The sequence below is a fragment of the Quercus robur genome, chromosome 11, assembly GCF_932294415.1.
Source record: "Quercus robur chromosome 11, dhQueRobu3.1, whole genome shotgun sequence".
Classification (NCBI taxonomy): Eukaryota; Viridiplantae; Streptophyta; class Magnoliopsida; order Fagales; family Fagaceae; genus Quercus; species Quercus robur.
Genome location: NC_065544.1, coordinates 21561566 through 21578824, shown reverse-complemented (window position 1 = coordinate 21578824; position 17259 = coordinate 21561566). Strand labels below are relative to the sequence as shown.

Genomic DNA, 17259 nt, shown 5'->3' with positions numbered 1-17259 from the left:
TTTGAGCTAACGTATGGCAGTGGTTTGAATAAATTTCAAACTTAGTTTTTTTGTTTTGATATTAACTACTAACTATTGACGTGTCAAATGTGAGGGAAAAAAATATTAAGTGGGCAATGATATTACTACCATTGGTGCACTTATTTTTTTGTTATTTGAAAGGTTAAAAAATAACTAAGATATTTTTATAGTGGGTTGTGAACTTGTGGGTGCTTGTATATCAGTATATGTTTTTTTTAGTTGAATTGTGTTAAGTGGCTGCGACAGAACCAGATTCATACATAGGGGGGCCAAAGTTTAAAACCAAAAAAATTTATGAAAATAAAAACTAACATTTATATCATATTCAACAAAATACTGCATATAAAATAAGCATTTCTTAATCATTTCATGTTATAAAACATATCAACAAAGTATAACATAAAAAATAAGTGTTTCTTATTTTGTGAGCGATTTTTGTTTAGTCCATATTTATTTTTTTATTTTCTTGTTAAAGGAGCATGAATTTTATTTATTTATTTATTTATTTTCTTGTAGGTCAATATCTAAATATTTTAAAGTAAGAGAAACAAATATATATATATATATATATATATGTGTGTGTGTGTGTATGTGTGTGTATAAAAGGGCAAATGATAATTTTTTTATACTAGTTTTTTTTTTTTTAATTTGGGGTGGGGGGGGGGGAATGGCCCCCCTCTGCCCCAATGTAGATCTGTCTCTGTTAAGTGGTGTTTAAAAGTTGGTAAGTTAAAAGTTTAATGTTTACTATTATTTAATTTTTTAATTAAAATAATCAAGTATAAAATTATTTATTTATTTATTTTCATAATTATTAATTAAATTATTTATAATGTCATCAATTCGGCCATCATAAATTATTTATGATGTCATCATACCTTAATCCAGCAAGAAAACTAAAAATGAGTCCATTTTCCAGTTCTTTCAACCTACCAATATTTAAAACCATCGCTAAAAGCCATAGAGCCATTCCAAGAATAATTTCTCTCTCTTTGAATTTCAGTCCTTGGTTCATTTCTATATATTTTTTTTCCACCACCCCATTATTTTAATTTTTTATTCTCCCAAGAAGTTTCTCACTTTGACTTGAAATGCGTGGAACCAACGAGCATCATATTCTCGAAATAAACTTTCTGCATCTAGAAGTTTTACACTGTTACTCGATAGTCTGTAGCAATCAGTAATCATCGACACGAGAATTAATCACACAGTATTCTTCTTCTTGAGAATTTAGCTATTTTCTTCCATGACTTTCCAATTCCAAGGACCCTTTTCTTCTTCTTCTTCTTCTTCTAATTCTATCATCACCCATAGATGTACTTACGACGTATTCTTAAGTTTCAGAGGCAAAGATACTCGCTACAACTTCACTGGCGATCTATACAACGCCTTGCATAAGAAGGGAATCAACACCACCTTCATAGATGGTGATGATGACGAGCTTAAAACTAAAAGAGAAGAAGAAATTTCAGAGACCCTTGTCAAAAGCATAGAAGGGTCAAGAACTTCAGTGGTTGTACTGTCAAGAAACTATGCATCATCCACATGGTGCTTAGACCAGCTGGTGAAGATCCTTGAGTGTAAGCAAACAAAGGGACAAGTAGTTCTACCAGTGTTTTGGAAAGTAGATCCATCAGATGTAAGGCATCAAAGAAAGAGTTTTGGGAAAGCATTAGCTCAACTTGAAGACAACACTAAGGTGCAGAGTTCGAAGACAGCCCTAAAAGATGTTGCTAATTTGTCTGGCTGGCACATAGCCAGAGGAAAAGGGTATGCTTTTCCAACCATATCTATTTACACTTTACTATGATCTTTTCTCTTTCTATTTACTACAATTATATCCTGGATCTAGAGATTAGCTACATCTTTTTGCAATTACTTTGATTTTGATTTTGTTTTGTTATTTCGCTAAATGATTTTGTTTTTGGTTTTTTATTTTTTTATTAATCATTTCTTTTATGTCTATGTTGGTCAATAAATACTAAATAGGCTGCCAGATAACTCTCTCTTTTTTCTTAAAATTTTTTTTTTGGGGACTTTTTTTAGAAATTTATCCTAAAGTTCTTTCTCCTCAAAATCTAAGATTTGGAGAGATAACACTTGAACTAAAGAGTTTGGTGGTAGCTACCAAATAACTTCAACCACTGCTCCTGTAACTAAATTTCACTATGTTTTGTGCTTTTAATTTTCTTATTTTTCAATAAATTTGGGTTTCTGATTATGGTCAAAGAGTATTTAAGTAGCCTTTATGCAAAATCATTATAAAATTTTCACTTCATTGCTCTGTAAATCACATACAAGAAAATTAACAAAACTAGATGGAGAGACCAATAGAGCTTGTTTTTAAAATTGTAGGACTAATATCGCTTATTTGAACTATCATGAGCTAAAAATGCTCAACATGTGAACTTCAATGGCAAAAAACGTATTTTGACCAGAAAAATAATAATAAATTAAAATTAAATGAATTCGATTAGGCTTTTCTTTTAGAAGAAAATTGATTAACCCAAGTTACGGAAATTTCATTCTTTTAAAGGAGATTCAAGTCCCCTATTGTTATCAACGTCTAGAAATTCATACAACAAAAACTCTTTTTGATTTATATCTTCATGATAAACAGCCCGACTAAATAGTTAAATTACTTAAATTGATTAAACCCAATGTTTTACCAAAATGTTATCTTCATTTAGGTCATACAACCATTCTACATCATTATTCTATATCACATATCTCACACACCAAGTAGCATGCATGATGAGTTTGGTACAAGAAAAATATTATAACTAAATCTTTTCTTCTTCTTTTTTTCACTTGTATAAATACCTAAGTGACTAAATTTTTTTTTTTTTTTTTTTTATGGCTAGGAATGAATCTAAATTTATCCAAGAAATCGTTCAAACGGTCTCTATTATAGTAAATTGTACATACCTAAATGTTGCCAATCATCCAGTTGGAATAGAGTCTCGTGTACAAGACATCAATTTGCTTTTAAGTATTGGGAGGAATGACATACGCATGGTAGGGATCTTAGGAGTTGGTGGAATTGGTAAGACAACTATTGCCAAAGCGATTTATAATTTGATTGCTCACCAATTTGAAGGTAGTTGTTTTCTTACAAACATTAGAGAACATTCTAAGCAAGAGTTTGGATTGGTCCAACTACAAGAGACACTTCTTTCTGAGATCCTAAGAGATGCTAGAAGCTCAAAGGTTGGCAATGTTGATCGAGGAATTAATGTGATTAAGCATAAGCTTTGCTCTAAAAGGGTTCTTTTAATTCTTGACGATGTGGATCATTTGTCTCAATTAGAAGCATTAGCCGGAAAATGTGATTGGTTTGGTTTAGGAAGTAGAATCATAATAACAACAAGAGATAAATCTTTGCTAACTAATCATGAAGTTAATTTCACATACCAAGTGAAGGAGATGGATCACAATGAAGCTCTTCAGCTCTTTAGTTGGAATGCCTTCAAAAGAGACAAACCTACTGAAGAATATGTTGAATTCACTGAATGTGCAATACATTATGCTGGGGGCCTTCCACTAGCTTTAATGGTTTTAGGTTCAGATCTATATGGTAAAAGTATAATTCAATGGAAAAGTGCATTGGATAAGTACGCAAGAATTCCTAACAAAAATATTCAAGAAATACTCAAAATAAGTTATGATGGATTGGATGACAATGAGAAGGATATTTTCCTTGACATTGCATGTTTTTTTAAAGGAAAGCATGCAAATTATGTCATTAAAATATTAGACGGGTGTGGTTTCTTTCCAGATATTGGTATCCAAGTGCTTATTGATAAGTCTCTTGTAACTATTGATGAGAATAAAAAATTGGGAATGCATGACTTGCTGCAAGACATGGGTAAAGAGATTGTTCGACGAGAATCACCAGAAGAACCTAGTGGGCGTAGCAGGTTATGGTTTCATGAAGATGTTCGTCATGTATTAGAAGAAAACAAGGTAAGAGTCACATCTAAAACATTTTTCAAGAAATATATATATACTTAATCATTCCAAGGAATTATTTTTTTTTTGTGTGTTTTTGGTTGGCACCATGAGTGTTTCAGCTTAAATAGAATTTCTTAATTAGGAAAGAATAAATGAAATCACCTGGTCACCCTTTCTCCTATCAAATATGAAAAATCGAAAGCGGTTACTCACTTTGGACATCAAAAAAAATTAGGGCAAATTACGACTTACCCACTCGTGGTTTGACCTAAACTTAAGTTGCATACTTGTGGTTTAAAAGTTGGCTACTTTGCCCACTTGAGGTTCATTCATTAGGCTTCCATTACCCACCTCTCTACTTTTACCATTAAAAACATAAAAAGCATAACAAAAACATAAAAAAATCAAGATCTAAATGTATATTTCTTAAAATGGTGAAGCTTTGGTTTAAGAACATTCCTCTTCATAAGAACACTCTTAAGCCTATCAATCCAAACAAAACTGTTTAGGGATATTCTGATATGAGAATCAATAAGAACTTGACAACTCAACAATTGTTAAAGTTGTGGTGAAAAATGTTGTGTATTTGGCATTGCTTCTTTCTTATTCTTTTTATTTTTTTTTTTCCTATTTTTTTTTCTTTTTTTTTTTAATTTTTAAAATTTTTTTGTTCCTTTCATTTTGATTGATAGTCCTGGTTTAGCTGTAATAGATGGTTTATTAGTGTGGCTGAGATTTAACTTCCTCCCAGCAGTTGAATACTTATTCGTAATTCTAATTCACAATAGGATAAAAATAGAAATCCTCTTGAAAGTACAGAAAATGCTAAAGGTGTACAATATACAAAGTGGCGTCCTACATGGAGTATATCACACCAGCAACTTAAAAAATGAGCACATTTCTGACTTCTACATCCAAAATTTAAAAATTCATCATTTCATAAAAATTCGAAGTAAAATTAAAATTTTGATGAAATTAAATATCATTACATCTCCCCCTTCTATCTCATCTTCATCAACTATTGGTAATACCCAAAATGAACTCCATTCAAGCACAACAACAGAGTTGGAGATGATGATGGCCTCTCTCCTAGTATATAATAATTTGGTTTTGTCTAGTCCAGAATAATTTTATCATATCAAAATATGCTAAAAATTAGTTTGTAAGAGGCTAACATCTGTGATTTGCATAATATCCATAAGTCAAGACATACAAAAATTCAAACATTCATTGATTAAATGGAGGAAGAATATACCCTTGACAGTTTTGTTTGGATTGATAGGCTTGAAAATGTTCTTAAGCCAAAGCTTCATCATTTTAAGAAATATACTTTTAGATCTTGATATTTATGTTTTTGTTATGCTTTTTGTGTTTTTAATGGTGAAAGTATAGAGGTGGGTAACAAAAGCCTAATGGAGTGAACCTCAGGTGAGCAAAATACTAACTTTTAAACTGCAGGTAGGCAATTTAAATTTCAGCTAAACCACAGGTGAGTAAGTTGTAATTTGCCCAAAAAATTATTACCCATTTACAAATCACAAAAGGAGAAGCAAGATAAAGGGAAGACAAAGACATAATAAATTTCTTTATTTTCCACAAAGTGAATATATTTTGTCAATTAATTTTTTGAAGTTACTGGTATAATTTTCGCAAATGTTAAATATGGAGAGCTTTCATTTTTTGTATCTATTTTGCTGGCACACTAACCCGTTGTCTTGCTAGGGAACAAATAAAATTGAAGGCATACTGGTAGATTTGCCTAAAAGAGAGATGATACACTTGAGTTCTAAAAACTTCATGAAGATGAAAAGACTCAGACTGTTTATAAACCGCAATGCACTCTTTTCTGGAGGGCCTAATTATCTCTCTAATGAGTTAAGATTGCTGGAATGGCCTGAATATCCATTACAATATTTGCCATCCAATTTTCATGGAAAGAGACTTGTTGTTCTTAATATGCGTAATAACCTCTTCAAGGGATTGCATAATGGATTCAAGGTACAATTATTATTTTCAATATTCTGTCCTCTAAATATGTTGGACACTAATTGCTAGGGCTGATTTATTTCCTTTTTCTTTACAGAATTTGCAAAACTTGGCAATCATGGACTTCTCTAATTGTGAATTCCTAACCGAAGTCCCTGATCTTTCAATGACGCCAAATTTAGAGGAATTGGCTCTTGAAAATTGTGCAAACTTAGTTGAGGTTCACCATTCTGTTGGATTCCTTGATAGGCTTAAACTTATGAAATTTGTTGAATGCCCTAACCTCAGGAGTTTCCCAAGAAGCCTCAAGTTGAGATCTCTAGAATTACTTATGCTCGAAGGTTGCTCTGGGCTTGAGAACTTTCCTGAAATTGATTGCAAAATGGAACGTTTAGAATACATTGGCTTAAGAAGTACTCCTATAAAAGAATTGCCTTCATCTGTTGAGTATCTCTTTGGGCTTAAAGAATTAAATCTAGATGGCTGTGAAAATCTTATGAATCTCCCAATTAGTATTCATCAATTGCAACGTCTAAAGCGACTTTTTCTCAGAGATTGTTCAAAACTTGTCATACAGTCCATGCCCTTGATTGTATCAACAAAGGAACCTGAAATTTCATCAAGTGCGGAATTAAGCATTAGTAATGATGATTATTCCTCGATGGTATTTCCGGAAATGCGACTATTAGATATTGGAAACTGTGGGCTATCAGATTCAGATATCTTTATGACACTTGATTGTTTCTCCAGATTGGAGCAGCTAGATTTAGCAGGGAGTGATTTTGTTAGTCTGCCTTCATGTATTGGTGGATTTGTTGGATTGAGGAGCCTTAAATTGGATGATTGTAAGAAACTTCAAGATATTCAAGTACTTCCACCAAAAATGGAAGACGTATATGCAAGTGGGTGCATATCATTGGAAAGTTTTTCAGAAGTTTCAAAAAGACTTCAATTTAATACATGCGAGTTACCAGCACTCGAGTGGATTGATTTGTCCAGATGCCATAAACTGGTACAGAATATTGGAAATGATGCGGACAATCTTTTATTAAGTGAGGTAATTCATTTTATATATATGTATATGCCTAGATTAGGGGTGGCAAAATCTGACTCAACTTGCGAACCCAATACGACTAATTCATTTATAAACAGGTCATGGGTTGAGACTAAACAAGTTTGAGTTATATTCGGATTGACACGGCTAACTCATTTAATAAACGGGTTATGTTTGTGTTCAATATGCGAACCCACCGGTTTGATCCGTTTAGCTTATAAAGGTTTTTTTTTTTTTTTTTTTAGATTGAAACCTTATAAAGTTATTAGTTATTTTGATATTATTACATAATTTATAGTTGTTTTTATATATTTATTACTATATTTATAGTTGTTATTGTATTTTAATTTTATATATATGGGAATTGATAAAAATTATATTAGTTAGGTATGACCTATTAATTAAATAGATTATAAAACGGGTCATTTATATTAACCTTTACATGACTTGTTAATTAAACGAGTTAAACGTGTCGGGTTAGGTTGACCTGTTTAATAAACTGATCATGTTCGAGTTGAGAATTCCTAACATGTTTAGTAAACAGGTCGAATTTGCGTTAACCCATATAACTGAATACTCATAGCTCAACATGACACAAACTTGACCCGCAAACATGCTTAGACATATAGAAGAATGAGTTTAAATTACATGTTAACTTAATAATTTAGTATATTAAAATAGTCTGCATAATTCATATTTGCATTATGACCTCATATGCATATAGTGAGGTATAATGCATGTCTGTGTGTGTGCACGTGTGCCGGGGTTTGTTTTTGTAAGGTATGATGCTCCAAATTTTTTATGTTTGTGACAGGGACATCAATTGAGTATGATATTTCCGGGAAACAAGATTCCAGACTGGTTCAGCCATCGTAAAGAGAATTCAAGTGGCAATATATGTGAAATAGATATTAATGAGCCTTCCAATGTGGATGGGGAGATAATAAGAATGGCTCTTTGTGCTGTTATTGGACTAAAGGATGCAAAAGTACCCAGTCGTATTCTTTGTAGTGTTAACATCATCAGTAATGGTTTACCAATATATGGAGATGATAAAGCATTTCATTTATCCAACTCAGATCATGTTTGGCTGCGTTACTATGTTCCAGAACACAATGAGCTAAAGGGGGACAAGCTGCAAGTTAGGTTTTGGTGCTCTACAAAGTCGGTGTCCTTTACAAGTTGTGGAGCTCATTTGGTTCGCAAGTATGAAGAGAAACCGAAAGATGGTATGGTACTGAATGAACACAATGATTTAATGAATGATATTCAACCTACCAAGAGGCGCCGCAGTGATGATGGTGATGGTGGCAACTTGGAATCCAATTTGTACCCACTAGTACCACAACAAAAGAGGTGTCCTTCAACCATGAGCTTCATAGTTTCTGATGATTGACCACTGGTAAATCACATCTGCAAGCTTTTCTGATGGTTGAGGTGCCCTTCAACCATCACAATAATTGTTCTTAATTGTATCTGATTAACTGCTTGATATGCTGTGATCAAACTTTGGTGGGATGGCTGCATCATTTGAATCTTATCAGCCTATTCTTGATTGCTACTAAAAGTAACAGTTGTAAATTTTTACAGTAATGGAATGACTTAGCTCTAGCGTTTGCCTCTTGATTTGGATCTAATCCAAGTTTGGAAAACTAGACATGCATGCCATATTTTCGGGTGTTCAGAGCAAATGAAAACTCGGGTTCAATTCGGGAAATCTGGGGACAAATTCAGATTTAACTACGAAGTAGTTTGTGCAGGTAAGCATTTGACAGAGTCACTAGCTTCATAAAGTAATGAATGAAGTGTTTGTAGTCGTTCTTGTCATTGACTTAGCTATTTTGATTTCAAATTTACAAAAAACTTATTTCATTCACACATAAAATTGAAATTCAGCAATCATTCCCAAGCATTCCTTTATTCATTGGTTAGTTGTAAAAGATAGGTTATCAACTTGTGATAGATTGATCAAATGACGGTAATGGTGATGTTCTATGTAGTTTTTGTAGAAATCAATTGGAGACACGGGATCCTTTATTCTTTGAATGCTCATTTTCTACTAGAGTTTGGAAGAATATTTTCTGACAATGTTTCAGGAAGCAAATTGTTAATAAGTGGGATGTAGTCATTGAGTGGGGCAAAGAGTTGAAGGGAAAGACTATACAAGCTCCAATAGGAATACTATTTATTGCAGCTTCTGTTTATCACATCTGGAGGTAGTTAATATGCCATTTTAAGAAAAATATTATACCAATTTTACAAGAAATATAATATATTGTAAAAAAAAAAAAAATCAGTCATTTTTTTCCTTTTTCATAAAAAGTTTTTAAAAGTATTTTGTTAATGAATACCCGCTAACAAAATCCATATTTTTATATTCTAAATAAAGTATAAAATAACAATAAATAATTTTATTTTGTTATTATTGTTATAGTTCCAAGAAACTTGAATGCCAAGAAGCAAGGTAAAGAAAAAAAAGTTATTAAAATAGAAGAATGAGAATGTATACTAAATGTTGAAGATGATGAAAAAGATGATGGATAAGAAGAAGAAGCCTCTGATGAGAGGTTTGCAAGATTATGAAGATGTTGTAAGTTGTATCCTTCATTTTGTATTATGTAGATGAAGTTGATCAGTCACGATGAAAAAGAATTATTTTTGTTTACATTCTCTCTATATATTAAAAGGATTCAGAAAATTATTTATGACTTAATAAAATATCAAAAATGCCCCTAATCTAATTAGATAATCCGTATTTTTTTTTTTAAAAAAAAAAGGTTAAAATTGTAATTCAACAAAAAAAAACTACATGATAAAATTTTTTCCTAAAAATTAGCAGACTCTCTATTTGAATATAGCTCTAGCATCTCTCAAAAAATATATATATATATATATATATATATAGCTCAAGCATGTTTAATACATTTTTTTCCTAAAAACTAGAACACACTAAACTCAACAGTTTACTAATTTTCAAATCTTAAATTTTAGTTTCTTAAAAGTTCACTTTTGTATAACCTCACTAACAATAGATAAATTCAATTGAAAAACTACATTAAACTAAAAAATAAAATAAAAAATTCTTATTGCACGTGCGGAGCGCGTGTGATGAGGCTAATCATATATTATTACTATTACCTTCAACCAATTTTATTGTGGGTGTTATAAATAAATTTGCGTTTGATTTACTTACGTAGTTTTGCTATTGAATAAGTTATGATTAATTAATCATTAGTTAAATATGTTTCAAGTTTATAACAAATAAACTTTTCATATAGGTATATTTAAAATTTTCTACAAATTTATAAAGTGTTTGTATATCTTAGAATATATGTTACCAGGGTAAAAAATAAAAAATAAAAAAATAAGAACTCAATTTTTACAATTATATGCACAACACGCATCACTAGTATAGGGAAATTAAGAGGGTCCTCCCTATCTTTAAATGACATTCTAGAATCAATTATCTAGTATTTAATGAAAGTGTAGCTAATGGAGTTATTATTTAACTGGAACTCATTCTCAAAAAAAAAAATAATAATAATAATAACTAGAACTAGAAGGGCCAATTATAACTTACTCTCTATGGCATGACTGAAATTTAAGTTGTCTATTCGTGGTTTGAAACTTAGTATTTTACCTACTTAAGATTAGCTCTGTTAGAGACCTATAACCTATTTTTGTTAAAAATTGAACTAAATATGTATTTTTATTCTCCTTTTATGTCTCTCTCATTCCAAAGCATAAAAATCATAAAAGAACAAGAGAGAATAAGAAAAGAAAAGAAAAAAAAAATTTCTGGGGCCAACCTAAATATAACACAACTCTTAAAAAAATATTTACTCAAAACAAATACTTAATTTCATAAATTAATTTTAACTTGACAACATTATGTTGTAAGTTATTTCTATGTATTAAAATCATTTGTAATTGATCTTGAATTAATCAAGAATTACATTCTAAGGAAGCAATATCTATTTATTTAAGTTTAAATCTTTGAACCTTTCTAAGGGGTTCAACATCTAAAATTTCATCATTTGGAACAAAATATTGAGCAATGGCTTCTAGAATTTTTTTTCCCCCTCTTAAAATATGTATAAATCATTAAATTGTGGATATTTTCCCATTACCTTAATTTGAAACCAATATATTTGAATTTTATAAACTAACTAATTAAAAAATAAAATTGAACAACCACGTGTAAACTACTATATTTACGTACCCAATACCAAACAAAACCTCCAATTATTATCAAATATTAAAATATATAAATACATAAATTCTAAGCTAATTACTCAAAACTCAAACCATCATTTCCAAATCTAAAAATACAGAACTTATAATAAATAACACTATTATATCTTATATTATAATATATTATGTAACGTCATAGACGGTAGACACTCAACAAACATATATTATATTATTAATTAGGATGGTCAGACAAGCTTGGCAATTGTGTTTACATCCAAACAAACGCATATAATATTTCTCCAAAAAGAGAAAAAAGAAAAAACACACATATAATAGAGTCAGTCAAAGTTGAAAGTTACAACTGTAAGCCAGTAACAAGTAACAACAAACATTCTCAAATCAAATTTAAAAAGTGCAGAAACAAGAGAAATTGTAATATATTAATATTCTTCTAGTAAGAATAGCACTTGTTTAAACAGAAAAAGGTTTTAAACATTAAGTAACTACTGACTCAGCATTCAATACAATATATAGAAAGGTGCTACTCTATAATATTTTTACAACACAACAAATCATAGGTGGTTAGTTGATATTAGTTCAAATTTGAACCTAATACTAAGATTACTTTTTGACCCTAACAATAACAATCAGTAAAATATAGGATTTTTTTTTTCCTTCATGCTCATCTTTTTATTCCCTAAAATTTAGCATTTTTTATTCATTTTTCATCCAAATAAAGGTAAAACACTCCAGTTTTTTTAAAAATAAAATAAAAAATTATGAGAACTCCTAAAATTTAGCATTCTTTCCCTTCAAATTCATATTATTTTTCCTACCAAAACTTTTCTCTATACCTTATACCACTACGCCACTTTCTAACACACGCTTAAAAGAGAAATTACAGTTACTGCTTATCTCTAAAATTTATTATTATTTTTAAATAAAAATATATTTCTAAATTATAATAGATGTAAATTATTAACTTTTACTTAAAGAAATAAAAGAGACTCTGGACACGCACAATATGTGAATCTTTTAGTGGAAAAGATATGGTATGCCCACAACATTTTTACAACAAATCACAAGTGGTTAGTTATTATTTGTTCAAATTTGAACCTAATACTAAAATTACTTTTTTGCCCTAATAATAACAACTAGTAACAACTTTTCACTTAGAATTTATTGTAAAAATATTGTGAAAATATTGTAGACAACTCATTTCTCTAAGTGAAATGGTGAATAAGTAATCCGCTATAATTACGCTATAATTTCTCCGGAAACACTCACGAAATCACGAAGAAACCCAGAGAGAGAGAGAGAGAGAGAGAGAAATACTAGTGACGGTGAGGATGTTGCCAAGAAGCCCTCTAAATGCGTAAATTTTACATTATGGAATGCGTAATTTTTTTTATTATTATATATGGAACACGGTATCAAGTTCTAAGTGTCGGAAACCTCCGAAAGACTTTCTCTATTGACCATTCAACTTTCATTTTCTATAAGCTTCACTCTCTCTACTGTTCTTTCCTCAACCCCTTGTTCTCCAGCTTCTTTTCTTCTATGACCTCTGAATTCCAAGAACCCTCTTCTTCTTCTTCTTCATCTTCTTCTTCTTCTAACACCCATCAATGGACTCACGATGTATTCTTGAGTTTCAGAGGCACAGATACTCGCAACAACTTTACTGGGTATCTGTACAACGCTTTGCATAAAAAGGGAATCAACACCTTCATAGATGATGAGCTTAGAAGAGGAGAAGAAATATCACCCGCACTTCTCAAAGCCATAGAAGGGTCAAGGATTTCAATCCTGATACTCTCTAAAAACTATGCATCATCCTCATGGTGCTTGGATGAGCTTTTGAAGATCCTCGAGTGCAAGGAAACAAAAGAACAAATGGTTCTACCAGTGTTTTTCAAAGTAGATCCATCGGATGTAGAGCATCAAACAAAGTGTTTTGGAAAAGCATTTGATGAACTTGTAGACAAGGTTAAGGACGAGGGCAAGATGCAGAGGTGGAAGGCTGCTCTAATTGATGTGTCCAATTTGACTGAGCGCTGGCATTTTTCCAAAGGGTAAATCTATCTCTAACCACTTCTTGCCTTCATTTTACAACCTTTTTTTTCTCATTCCAATTACTAATAATGCATTCTTGTATTATAATTACATTTTGATCCAATTCTATTTGTAGAATACTATATATAATAAATTAACTTTAGATTCTCATTTTTTGGTTGTAGGACAACTTAAGAATTAAGATGGATACACATATTTTAGGGGCTAATTTTATTTATTTATTTCATATACTGTGTAATCCTTTTTTATATTTTACTGAACTAGAATGAAATAGTTTTGGAATTAGCCACTCTCTCAGTATTTTATTTTTCATTTCATTATAATTAGTAAAACAGATTTGAGACGAATCTATTTTCAAAGCTACTCTGTTTCTTTCCTTAAATTTAGTTTTGGTTTAGATTTTAACAGAGAGAGAAGCAATGAATATATATATATATATATCTGTAATCCCACCCACTAGTCTTAGACCCCAAGGAACACAGTGATTAATGTAGCTTTGGCAGCCTCCTCTCACTTGCATCTCTGGAATTACGTTGTTGTCATTTTTAATGCTTTCAATTTTGAAATGGATTGCTTAAGTCTATAGTTTAGTGGAGATATTACTGTCACTCAATGGCCTGGGGCAGAAGAGTATCACTTTCCAAAATAAAAATAAAGATTTTAGAAATAAATAAACCTACCTTGTAACATAGAAACCTGTTACCGATTAAGGATCCAATGAAGGGAATCCGGGCTTTTCTAATAAAGGGAAGGACTTGTGTTCAACCCATATATATGAGTGGGAGGTGGGGGATTATTCTCTATCTTCTAGCCTACCATTATCATTTGTTAGTTGTTACGGGGAAAAAATAAAAATCTCATATCAACATCATGTTGTATTTCAATGTTTAAAGTATCCAACTCACCAAAACTTCTTATCTATTGACTTTGTAGGAATGAATCTGAACTTATCCAAGAAATTGTTCAAAGGGTTTCACTTCTAGTAAATCGTACATACCTCAATGTTGCTAAATATCCCGTTGGAATTGAGCCTCGTGTAGATGATGTAAATTCGCTTTTAAGTATCGGGAGTAATGACATACGCATGGTAGGGATCTTGGGAATCGGTGGAATTGGTAAGACAACCATCGCCAAAGCCATTTATAACTTGGTTGCTTATCAGTTTGATGGTAGTTGTTTTCTTGCAAACATTGGGGAAACTGCAAAGCAAGAATCCGGGTTGGTCCACTTACAAGAGACCCTTCTTGCTGAGATTCTAAGAGATACAAGAATTTCGCAGGTTGGCAATGTGAATCGAGGAATCAATGTGATAAAGCATAGACTATGCTCTAAAAGGATTCTTTTAATTCTCGATGGTGTGGACAAATTGGTCCAATTAGAAACATTAGCTGGAAATTGCGATTGGTTTGGTTTAGGAAGTAGAATCATCATAACAACAAGAGAGAAAGCTTTGCTAGCTAATCATGAAGTAGACTTGATATACCCAGTGAAGGACATGGATCATAACGAAGCTCTTCAACTCTTTAGTTTGAATGCCTTCAAAACAGAAAAACCTTCTGAGAATTATGCTGTACTCACAGAACGTGCAATACGTTATGCTAGAGGCCTTCCATTAGTTTTAACAGATTTAGGTTCGGAGCTATATGGTAGAAGCATAGTTCAATGGAAAAGTGCATTGGATAAGTACGAAGCAGAGAGAAAAAGAAAAAGAAAAGTACGAAAGAGATCCTCAAAAAAAATATTCTATAAAAATTCAAAATAATTTGCTCATACCTAAGTTGAATGCTATTGATGGTCATTATTATTTTTTTGTAAACTCTTTGAAAAAGCTTTGTAAGGATTTTATTTGGTAGACTATGCTAATTGTTCATCATTGATCGTTTTATTTCTAAAAAATATATAATATTTTGTCACTTCTTAACTTAATTCTTGTTATTTTGGTACAATAAATTTTTTTCATGTTTTTATATTTCAAATGGGATATGACCAACTAAAATTTCAGAATATGATAAAAATTTTCAATGAAGTTTATATTTGTAAAAAAAAAAAAAAATGATTAGTTTTAAGTGCATCGTAAGTGGTTTCAAATGAGATCTTAATATAATTGGATGAAAGTAATTTTAGGGACTTAAAATAGTTTTAAATATGTTAGAAGTATTACACATTCAAAGTGTTACACAGATGTATAATAAATTTTAATTAAGCACTTTATAGTTTTTTAGTTGAGATTCGTGAATCTATATGTAAGGACATTTGTTTCTAGAAAAAAAAAATATAAGGACATTTGAATGACTTGGTACAAAATAGAAACTCAGTTAGATTCCAAAGATATAAGGCATCAAAAATTAAAGAAAAGTTGAAGGATATTTGACACAAAATTAGAAATGTAATTAAAATCCAACTTGAATGTTTGATTGAACTTTATCTCAAATTTTCATTATAATGGTACAATATGTGTGTATATATATGGTATGAAGCCGCAAGTAGAGTTCTTTTTTTATTTTGAGAGATAAGATAAATTTGAGAATTGGAGGGAGCAAGATACACGAACGCTTAAATTGTTTTCTAGCATCAATTTCACAATATTTGGTATAGGCGGCTGTGAAGTCTGAAGCCAAGCATTATCATATTCGATGGATGCAAGTATTATTTGCATGGTATGGCACATTTTGATTGGTATCAGTGTGTCAGTTAGATTAATATTCTTTGGTTGGATGGGTGATACATGTTTAATGAGTAAAAATTAATATTACGATTCAAACATGATCGCCATAAATAAAGGTCTTTCAAAATTAATAAATCCACCGAATTTCAAAGTAATTGTTAGGATACTGACTGTGTTGTGCCAAGTGATGTGCTTAACTGGAGTTCAAATCTTCTGTCTCACTTTTCCTGCTCCACTCTATACTCTACTAATAAAAACATGCCACGTGTTCACCTAATTACTTAAATACTATCATTATTGACTTATTAATACTACCGTTATTAATTAATAGTAGTATTTAATTAATTAGGTGAACACGTGGTAAGTTTTTATTGGTGGAGTATAGAGTGGAACAGGAAAAGTGGGACAGAAGGTTTGGACTCGCTTAACTGTGCCTGTAGTTGTAATGTACTTAAGCCATGTGGAAGATGTAATGCTTGGTATTGTATTTCATTGTAGCAGTTAAGTAGTTGGTTAGTGCTGAAGAAGTGGAGGCAATTAAGGGAGTTAGTTAGAAGGTTGTTAGTCAGTTAGTAGTTACTGGTTTGACAGTGTGTGCTTGGCAAGATCATGATTGATTGTAATTGTATATAAACAGAATTGTTGAGTGAGAATGGATAAGCATAGAATCAACTAAGTTCCTCTTCTCTATTCTTCCCTAATCCTTGCTCTATTTTGGAGGTGGTTACCCTCGAAGTAACTGACATTTCATCATCCCAATTCTCCATTTCTGTCATCACCCATTATCTTCCTTCCACTTTTTCTGATTGGCCAAACCCTTAACAGTAATGGATGAATGATTGATATTTATTTTCCTCAATTTTTGCAATGAGCAATAAACACTTGCACCAAAATTAAGAAATTGAATTGACACATAACACAAAATTAGACTCTAAGGTCTATCTTGTTGATATCATTGGTTTAGTTATTTTCACCGATACTTAAGCCAAAAACTAGGTATGCCTATTTCATAGCTTTTGTGGCTATGAGAAGCCTCCAGATCTTGGCTATGGAAAAAAATGTTATTGTTTGTGCCTTAGCCGTTGATTTCACTAGATCAATGGGATCCCAATTTTGATTTTCTAGGTATTCTAGATTACGTTGCTTTGATTTGTGAAAGTTTTTATACTATTTCTTTTATTAGTGTTCTATTGGGATGTAATAAAGCTACTTTAACTCTTACTAGTGTTGCAAAAGAGAATGAGAAGGTTGTTGTTTGGCTTGAAGAGTGCCCCTCTTTTCTCTTCTCATTGTACAACATGAATATGAA

At 31.3% G+C, this 17259-nt stretch overlaps 2 protein-coding genes across 2 annotated transcripts; both read left to right on the top strand.

The window, feature by feature from the left end:
- The first annotated feature begins 1156 nt into the window (after nucleotides 1–1156).
- LOC126707596 (disease resistance protein RPV1-like) lies at nucleotides 1157–9092 on the top strand. Its single transcript, XM_050407321.1, has 5 exons — nucleotides 1157–1791; nucleotides 2886–3987; nucleotides 5698–5973; nucleotides 6059–7018; nucleotides 7830–9092. The coding sequence occupies exons 1-5, from the start codon at nucleotides 1268–1270 to the stop codon at nucleotides 8409–8411; spliced, it is 3444 nt and encodes a 1147-aa protein (XP_050263278.1). The 5' UTR covers nucleotides 1157–1267; the 3' UTR covers nucleotides 8412–9092.
- Nucleotides 9093–12681: 3589 nt separating this feature from the next.
- Nucleotides 12682–15211, top strand: LOC126706199 (disease resistance protein RPV1-like). Its single transcript, XM_050405531.1, has 2 exons — nucleotides 12682–13284; nucleotides 14219–15211. The coding sequence occupies exons 1-2, from the start codon at nucleotides 12770–12772 to the stop codon at nucleotides 15045–15047; spliced, it is 1344 nt and encodes a 447-aa protein (XP_050261488.1). The 5' UTR covers nucleotides 12682–12769; the 3' UTR covers nucleotides 15048–15211.
- Nucleotides 15212–17259: the final 2048 nt, after the last annotated feature.

Excerpts from the sequence above, each read along its gene's own strand:
- LOC126706199 (XM_050405531.1), top strand. The coding sequence starts at position 12,770 with ATGACCTCTGAATTCCAAGAACCCTCTTCTTCTTCTTCTTCATCTTCT. Across the intron at positions 13,285-14,218 it reads CGCTGGCATTTTTCCAAAGG|GAATGAATCTGAACTTATCC; the intron begins GTAAATCTATCT and ends TTGACTTTGTAG.
- LOC126707596 (XM_050407321.1), top strand. The coding sequence starts at position 1,268 with ATGACTTTCCAATTCCAAGGACCCTTTTCTTCTTCTTCTTCTTCTTCT. Across the intron at positions 1,792-2,885 it reads CACATAGCCAGAGGAAAAGG|GAATGAATCTAAATTTATCC; the intron begins GTATGCTTTTCC and ends TTTTATGGCTAG. Across the intron at positions 3,988-5,697 it reads ATGTATTAGAAGAAAACAAG|GGAACAAATAAAATTGAAGG; the intron begins GTAAGAGTCACA and ends TTGTCTTGCTAG.